The sequence below is a fragment of the Diachasma alloeum genome, unplaced genomic scaffold (genome assembly GCF_001412515.2).
Source record: "Diachasma alloeum isolate Michigan unplaced genomic scaffold, Dall2.0 Dall_scaffold_00476, whole genome shotgun sequence".
Lineage (NCBI taxonomy): Eukaryota > Metazoa > Arthropoda > Insecta > Hymenoptera > Braconidae > Diachasma > Diachasma alloeum.
Window position 1 is genome coordinate 153,028 of NW_021680609.1, and position 9,615 is coordinate 162,642.

Consider the following 9,615-nt stretch of genomic DNA (forward strand, 5'->3'; position numbering starts at 1 on the left):
TTAAAGGGTTGATGAATTAATGAGTCTGTTGGTAGACTGTTCGAGTGTCAAGCTTGACTATTTGATTATTTGTAACCTGTAATTTATTCTAACCATCTTTGAAAACTTTATTTCAGGTTAAATGAATGAATGTACGTGTTGAAATAGAATGAATGTAATTTTTACGTATGGTAAAAAGAAATGAGTAATAATTTCAAAAGCTTTTGAAAATTACGACCCTTGATTTGTTGGCTTGGTTGAATTGTGGTAGTTGCTTGAAGTAGTTACTTGTAAAAATGCTTATGCGCAAAGTAATTAGTTGAAAGTAGTGCTTTTGAACGTTGGTTTAAATGAAATTCTTTGTGAACAATTTTCTAATCAAAGGAATTTTTTGTTTTGAGTTTTCTANAGAACTTTTGGCAGTAGTCTCATCGGTTGAACACTTCAGCCACTATTTGCCAGGGAGAAAATTTCTGATCAGAACTGATCATGCAGCTCTCAAATGGCTTCTTTNTCATTCTCACCACATTAATGAATATGCTTTAAACACATTATGCTTTGAAGACACAATCTGACCAATCAGAAATTGTAATGACACTCTTTTGAGAATTATGTTTATATTGAGTCAAACATTTCGGGACTGTTTCCAATGATGATTTCTGGGAGGTTTTAGTTGGAAACAGACTAGGACCCTCCCTATGTGAGATCTTACAACTTCCTACGTTTATCTTGACTTTTAATTTACAAGTTCTACAACTGAAGTTGTAATACCTCAGATAGTTCCTGGTGTGATTGCCGGGGCGGCAATCTTTTCACGAAGGGANTCGTTGGGAATCTCCCGATAAAAATAAAATCGTGTATCAAACTGTTGTTCCTCGTGCTTCCACTAAAGAAATCCCGAAATTTCTCATTCGTCCCCTCTTGGTGCACACTTCAACAANAGATAGTTCCTGGTGTGATTGCCGGGGCGGCAATCTTTTCACGAAGGGAAGTAGTGTTACGTGTCCCCCTTCGAACCCTTTTAATTATATCCAGTCTGAAGGATGTCATGGAACAGAACCAAAAGGACGATCATCTTGAAGTCAAGTCCGATGCTCTATTATTATTCTGAGATATCTTGGTCAATACACGTCTGTCTCTTGGCTTGTCTCTGATATTTAATAAGTCCNGTATTAGGCCCACTACCCAAAACCTCTAATGGTAATCGTTTTGTGCTGGTAATCACGGATTATTTCTCGCGTTGGCCAGAGGCCATTCCACTTCCTAATTNCCCAACCATTTTATTAATTGTGTTGTGTGTCTTTCTCCGGATATAACATTTTTGTACCGGATATAACAGTAATTTTTACTATTTTATATGTTCCGTGCAGAATCCGATGATCAAAAATTATTATTGAAATTGCAAAAAATTTTCAGTAGTTAAGAATTCAACCTTTAATTTATTTTACACAATATGTTGCAATTATAGTCGCCAGTCGAGATTGCAAAGTACACATTTGAATTAGAGTCGAATCCAACTAATTCGTTCCAGTTACGTGATAATCGAAACCTTCATGGCCCTGCTTACCTTCACTGAATTTGTTTTCCTTTATAACAACAGCATGGTCACTCTATTGCGTAATTTTACAAGTCATTACCTTAATAAACAAGTGAAAACGCTCAGAACATCCAGTGCCAATCTTTCTATGATGTACACTTCCATCTGGTCCCCAAACTTTTGATTGAAATTGTAAGTAAACGCAAGTTAGAGCTGACTCATAGCTGCAATTTACAGATTTTTAATCATCTAAATTTGGCTAATAATAAATGTCTCTAATGCAAAGGATTGTATTCGCAATTAAAGCGCGTTCGGAAATGCAGTTGGTCTCGTACACTGCAAAAAATGGATACTGAATTTTAGTACCTTTTGCGTAGTGAAAGTAAAAATAATTCGGAAATCATGTCAATTAACAGTTTTTCTAATTGAATAAATTGAATGATTCTTTAATTGAATTGAGACAAAAGATTATATTTTCATATTAGTTATGTGATGAAATTTGTCATAAGTGCCATTTGTCATGTGACGGCCATATGCCATCTCACGAAATTTTTGGACATTCTTCGTAGAAAAATAACTTGGAAATTTAAGACGCGAATCTGAAATAAATTCCAAAGGGAAGTTGATATGAATAGAAACATTCTACTTGAGTTTGTGGTCAATCGGCTGTTTAGTATTATTGATGATAATTGTAGACGAGGCCACGAGGGCGCTTTAGTACCCTTTCAAGATGGTTACAAGCCAGTCCCGAAAGATTTTTCAATCTCATTAAAATAAATAAAAATAACATTTAATCAAGTAATTGTGTCATAATTTCATACCCCCCCAAAACATTGGCGTCCACCAGCTCGCCCTACGACCACCTGAGGCTGAGAAATCATGTAAAACATAGTGCAAGTTACAAAATTCATCAGTTTTGTTCACGTGTGTAAACGACGCTACGAGCATCGAGGAAACCCCCGGCCGAAAATAAAAACGCACAATGTACAAAAACGCGCTGCGACAGTTTGAACAGTTTTTCGTCATAAACTACACATAAAAACAAAACATTCATAAAATCGACATCACTCATTAATTAAGTGAGTGAAAATTCAATCAGTTCATTTGTACGTGTCTCGAGGAGACGCGCCCATACATCCAAAGTATCGAAGTGATACTCACACACACATTCATTCAACGCGCCGAGCGAACGACGCTCCACCACACTCAAACGTATCACAGTGATATACATTCACACTCCAAATCATCCCAATAAATGAGCACGCCGGTGTTCGAACGCTACACGCAACGCACAGCTGACGAACTGACGAACGACGTGAGGCAGGCATGTAGTTACAATACGTATTACACACGTATATTTATATCCGCAATTTAGAAACAACATCGAACCAGAACATATTTTCCTGTCACAACGTGGAGCTTCAATCAAAAACCATAAGTTTGTTGTAGTGAAAGTAATCACACATTGCCATGGCTGACCTTCGAGAACTGAAGGCCACTCGAGGCACCATCAAATCACATTTTACGAGAACAGAAAGGTACCTCAACGATCATCCCACGGCATCAGCAGCAATCATTCAGGTCAGGTTAAAAAAAATTGAAGAATATTTCACCACATTTGAGAAAATTCAATCACAAATCGAGAGCCTAGCACCTAAAGATGCAACGGAAGCTCGAGCATTCATTGAGGATGAGAACAAGGAACGCGAAGCTGGAGAGAATCGTTACTACATCATGGCTGCAACAATGCAGGATATTCTCAATAGAGAGAAAGAAGCCCTAGAGCATCGGCTGAGAGCTGCTGCCGCTGCGGCTGCTCCAATTCATCCCCAGGGTCAGCCTTTTCAACGAGTGGAGACTGAGTACAGACATAAACCCAAATTACCTGAAATAAAAATCCCAATTTTCGGTGGTAATTACACCCAGTGGCTACTTTTTCACAATTCATTTCGTTCAATAATTCACGATAATCCGAACATTCCTGCTATTCAAAAACATCATTATCTTATCGGTCAACTGAGTGGCGAGGCTCGCGAAATTGTTCAAAATATATACATCACTGAGAACAGTTATGAGACGGCCTGGAGGCTGCTGGTCCAGACCTATGACAACGAACGAATTATCATTGACACTCACCTTGAGGAGCTGTTCAATTTTCCATCCATAAGCAAAGAAGACAAGTCAGAATCAATAAAGAAGCTGGTTATGCATATCCAGAGTCATCTGGGTGCTTTAAAGACATTTCAACAACCCACAGAGCACTGGGGCACACCCATCATTCACCTAGCAAAAAAACAACTAGATTACAGTGAACAACGAGATTGGCAAGATCACATTAAAGATCGTACCCATGAGCAGATGCCCACTCTGGAAGAATTTTTACAATTCTTGATCACACGCAGCCAAACACTCAAGATGATAAATCAGAACAAAACCAAAGCATCTAATCCAAAACAAACTCAGCAGAGTGAGAAGAAATCGGAGAAAAAGCAGGAGAAAAAGTCACATTGGCAAGCACATCATCATACGTCTGTAAATTCTGCAATGACAGTCACCCTGTTAACTTCTGTGAAGAGTTACTGAAGCTCTCAGTCGACGATAGGCGTAAAGAGATCATCAAAAAAAATCTTTGCCTTAATTGTCTAACTCCTGGACACTTTGCAGACAACTGCAGGGGCAAAACATGCAAAGTGTGTGATGAACATCACAACACACTTCTTCATCGAGACGACAAGCAACACACACAGCCATCCTCAAGTGTAAATTATTGCAATGAGTTTTCAAACCCAGACACTCCAATAGTCATGTATTGTGTCCAAAAACCGAAGTCACGAATCATTCTCTCCACTGCACAGGTGCTCATTCGAGACAGCACTGGGAAACAAATCCTTTGTCGTGCTCTATTGGACCCTGGATCACAATCTAACCTGATGACAACAGCACTGGCCCGTAAATTAAATTTACCCCTTTCCAAAGAAACCAAACCGATCAATGGAATAAATCAGGCACTGACAAATGCCAGGATGGCAGCTCAATTTCGAATCCAAGCGACAAATAGCGACTTCTCGGCATTAATCGACTGTTTGGTGATCCCATCAATCACTGAGCAGATTCTCCAAACGAAAATCGATGTGAAAAAGGTCCTTGTACCCAAAGATACATATTTAGCAGATCCAGTGTATCATGAGCCTGGAAAAATCGATTTACTCATCGGAGCTGGCATTGATTGGAAAATTTTAATTGGCACTCCACGAAACCGTATCGAAGGTCAACCAGCCTTGCAAAATACACAATTTGGGTGGATCCTAGGAGGAGAGATGACAGAACCAGAATCCAGTCCCTCATCCACCTGCCTCAAGGTTACAAATGTCGAATTACATCAGCAACTCGAACGTTTCTGGAAACAATTCCAGAGATTCTCCATTACACAGAAGAAGAGAAGGCATGTGAGGAGCTCTTCTCAAGAACAGTACAACGAGATTCTACAGGGAGGTTCATCGTTCGCCTGCCCACGAGAGCAGAAGTCGTTCTTGGACACTCCAGACAGCAGGCTCAAAACAGATTAGAGTCTGTGGAACGTAAGTTTAAGAAAAACCCTGAATTACGTTCTGCCTATCATGAATTCATGGAGGATTACCTTGATCGTGATCACATGACACTGGCTGAGAACTCTAACTCACTTGCATTAGAACAAAAATATTTTATTCCACACCATGCTGTTATACGGCCAGAAAGTTCGACAACAAAACTCCGAGTAGTCTTTGACGCTTCAGCGAAGACTTCAAGTGGCACATCACTTAACGATAAACTCTTGGCAGGACCTAACTTGCAGAGAGATATTTTTCAAATTACTTTGAGATTCAGAACACATCAATTCGTCATTACCGCAGATATTTCCAAAATGTTTCGTCAAATACTGGTCCATCAAGATAACAGACACCTGCAACTCATCCTGTGGAGAAAGGATCCTGATCATGAAGCCCAGGTGTATCAGTTTAATACTGTGACCTATGGGACAACATGCGCACCTTATCATGGCATGCGACGCTTGCGTGAACTGGCAGCATTGTATAAAGCAGAATTTCCCTTGGCATCCAGAGTTCTTGAAGAGGACTTCTATATGGATGACCTCTTGACTGGTACAAGTACCCCTGAGGTCGCCATTCAGCTACAACAGCAGTTATCCAAGCTCTTGATGCTTGGCCAGTTTCCACTTCGAAAGTGGAGGTCCAATGATCCACAGATCCTACGAGGTCTCCAAGAGCATAATAAAACTGAAGAGTTATTTACTATCGACAAGGAGGAAGCACTCAAGACATTGGGACTCTTCTGGAACGCACCTGAGGATATTTTACAATATCATGTTCAGCTTTCACAAGACTCTGTTAATACCAAACGTCAGGTATTGTCTAGAATATCTCAGATTTTTGATCCATTGGAACTAGTAGGCCCAGTACTCGTCAGTGGAAAAATACTGATGCAGAAATTATGGTCAGATAAGATCGATTGGGATGAGTCACTCCCTGAGGAGATCCAAACACTGTGGGACGACTACTATATGTCCCTACCAGCAATCAACGACATTCAGATTTCACGAAATGTAAATTTGCACAATCGGGAAGAGAAATTTGATCTTCATGGATTTGGTGATGCCTCTGAGCGAGCATTTGGAGCTTGCTTGTATGCAGTGAGTACGGATCATCAAGGCAATCCACAATCACACCTGTTATGTGCTAAGTCAAAGGTAGCACCATTGAAGGTCATTTCAGTACCAAGACTAGAGTTGGAAGCTGCTCTACTGCTTACTCAACTTTACCAAACAATGAAGACTACGTTTATTGACAAAATTGGTCAAGTTACTCTTTGGAGTGATAGTACTATCGTGCTAGGATGGGTTAAAACTAAACCCAGCATTCTGAAGACATTTGTGGCGAATAGAGTAGCCAAAATTCAGGAACAGACTAAGCACATTAATTGGTTGCATGTGCCCACTGATGAGAATCCAGCAGATTTAATATCTAGAGGTGTCTCCCCCAAGGACTTGAAGGAGTCTAAACTTTGGTGGAATAGTCCTCATTATCTCCAAGATGAGAACAAGAGACCTACAGAGATGAAAAACCCAGCAACAGATTTGCCTGAAGTGAAAATTACTGAGGTCACTTTGACATCGATGTTACCGACAAAAATACTCCACAGGTGTTCATCAGAATCTTTCAGCGAAACGAGCAGAATTGTTGCGTACTGCTTTCGCTTCCTATCTGCGTTTACCGAGCAGAAGGAACCCAGTCCACTGAATGTTGAAGAGCTGAATAAAGCTGAAAAAATAATCATCAAGTGGGTACAGCACCAAGAATTTCCAATCGAGTTGCACTGTCTAAAGGAAGAACGTGAAATTCCTCGTAAAAGTGTATTACGTTCGTTGAGCCCCTTCCTGGACTGTGAAAGTTTGATCCGAGTAGGAGGGAGATTGAAATATGCCAGTGTGTCAGAGAATCAGAAACATCCGATGGTACTACCAGCTAAAAATCACATCACCAACATCATCATGAGTGATGAGCATGTACGTCTGCACCACTGTCCCCCAGAGCAACTGCTGCATGCCGTTCGACAGCGATTTTGGCCCCTCAGTGGGCGTAGAGAAGCACAGAAGGTCGTGAAACACTGCCTCAAGTGTTTTCGGTTCAATCCGAGGATCCCTGGCATCATGATGGGAGAACTACCCAAGGAAAGGGTAAGAGGAGATCAACGTCCCTTCACTGTTAGTGGTGTTGATTATGCTGGCCCTATACAGGTGAGAGAAAGTCGACGCAGAGGTCGCATTCATATCTCCAAGGGTTACATCGCTGTATTCGTTTGTTTCGCCACAAAGGCTGTCCACCTCGAATTGGTGAGTGACCTCACAACTGAAGCCTACCTCGCCGCTTTGAATCGATTTACAGCGCGCCGTGGAGTGTGCTCGCAGTTGTACTCGGACAATGGGACCAACTTCGTTGGAACATCTCGAGCGTTAAGTGAAATTTTTGAATTTCTCACCACCAATGAGACAGAGCTTGTTGAACGTCTTGCCAAGCAACGCATCAGCTGGAGTTTTATTCCTCCTCGCTCGCCACATTTTGGTGGTTTGTGGGAAGCGGCGGTGAAAATCATGAAGAGACATCTCAACACCGTCACTCAAGGTCGAGTTATGACGTATGAGGAATATTACACTCTGTTGACCGAAATAGAGGCGATCCTCAACTCTCGTCCGCTAACTCCATTGACCAACCACCCTGATGATCTTCAGGTTCTCACTCCAGCACATTTTTTGATTGGTGAGTCATTATTACAACCTGTGAGTAGAAACCTGCTTGAAATGCCAGAGAATCGCCTGTCACGTTGGCAGTTGTGTCAGAAATTACGACAACAAGTGTGGGCTCATTGGCAAAAGGAATACCTCCAGGAACTGCAGAAGAGGGTGAAATGGACTGATTCAAGTGAACCTATTGAGCTAAATACTCTGGTTTTGCTCATTGAAGACAACGTGTCACCTCTTCACTGGCCTTTGGGTCGTGTTATTGAGCTCCACCCTGGAGCTGATGGTCTAGTCAGGGTCGCAACTGTCAACACCTCAACTGGGAACTTCAAACGTGCTGTGAAGAAGATCTGCCCCCTACCAATGGACGTGGGCGAAGATTAAGTGTTTATGAACATTTAAATGAAAGAGACAAAGTTGTATCACCTTAATTCTCTTTAAAATAGTTTTTTTTTCCGTTTAAAATCAAGTTAAATAATTCAAGTAGACGTAGTCACTATTCGAGTCATGTGAAGCTAGATTACTATTTGCTGAAGTATGATGTTTTGTTTAAACACTTTACATTTACATTATTGCTACAAACCTGTATTTTCATTCTATCCATTGAAAGATGACCTTTCAAGGGGGCCGGGATGTAGACGAGGCCGCGAGAGGTGCTTTAGTACCCTTTCAAGATGGCTACAAGCCAGTCACGAAAGATTTTTCAATCCCATTGAAATAAATAAAAATAACGTTTAATCAAGTAATTGTGTCATAATTTCATACCCCCCCAAACAATAATCAATCTACATGTGTAAAGAGTATTTTTTTAATCGTTATTTTACATCGCTTCGATCCGGTTAGGGTATACTGCGATGATGATCAAGACTTTAAGGCCCGGTTGGACGGATTTTTGCCCGACATGTCCCTAGAAAATTCCCCAGAAAATTGTCGAAAAAAAGCATTTTAGATGCAATGTTATTATGACTGTATCGGTTGACTAAAAAATCTGATTTTTGTTTCAAAAATCAGATAATTTATTCCGCCTAGCCGCTAATTGGTTCTGGAGGGGGGGAAATGAGTTCATATATTTTTAATATTACTTGGAAAATAACCCAAAAAAAATACCACCATCCCCCCCTAGCGAAGTCACACTAGCGTGACACCCTGTCAATATGGCGAGGGTAATTATCAAAAATAAAAACACAAATTCCAATTCTCACAGACACTGCACACTCCCGAGACCCAATTAGCAGCCCGTGAACTATTTTTTACTATTTTCCGCGAGTTGTTTCGAAGCAATTAGACGCCGCTAATTCCCATAAAAGACTTGTAAGTAAATGAGGCGATCAGCTGTCGCCATACTGTTTCCCTCAGTTACACTGGAATTTGTCAGATGACGCCACCGAAACCCCCAAATCTCTACGTACGGAAATGAGAATTGTCGAGTGGATAGCTCAGGAGTGTAATACAATGAGGGCCCACGGGTACTAAGCATTCGTGCATCTCACTCCCACTCGTGGAAATGGAGCAGCACTCCGTATGCCACCTTCCTACAACCACTACAATGATAATAATAATAATTGTCTAAAACAAAACAAAAACAAAACAAATGAAAACCACCGTATTTGTGTTAAAATTTCGGAAAAAGCTCCAATATAGAAAATTTGAGAAAATTCGCCGATTCTCTAATCAAAAATCCGATTTTCAAAAACAAAAAAATCTAACTCTCAATTCGCAAAAAAAGTTGAGAGTTGAATTTTTGATTCTCATTTATCTCTCAATTTACTCACAACTTTTTTTTAGAGTTGAAAATAGGATTATTGAT

At 40.6% G+C, this 9,615-nt stretch overlaps 2 protein-coding genes across 2 annotated transcripts; both read left to right on the top strand.

Moving 5' to 3' along the window:
• Positions 1-2,986: 2,986 nt before the first annotated feature.
• Positions 2,987-4,099, top strand: LOC107042475. The gene is made up of 2 exons (XM_015263534.1): positions 2,987-3,097; positions 3,161-4,099. The coding sequence occupies exons 1-2, from the start codon at positions 2,987-2,989 to the stop codon at positions 4,097-4,099; spliced, it is 1,050 nt and encodes a 349-aa protein (XP_015119020.1).
• A 1,318-nt stretch (positions 4,100-5,417) lies between these two features.
• LOC107042476 lies at positions 5,418-8,192 on the top strand. The gene has a single exon (XM_015263535.1). It carries the CDS (start codon positions 5,418-5,420, stop codon positions 8,190-8,192), a length of 2,775 nt encoding a protein of 924 aa, XP_015119021.1.
• Positions 8,193-9,615: the final 1,423 nt, after the last annotated feature.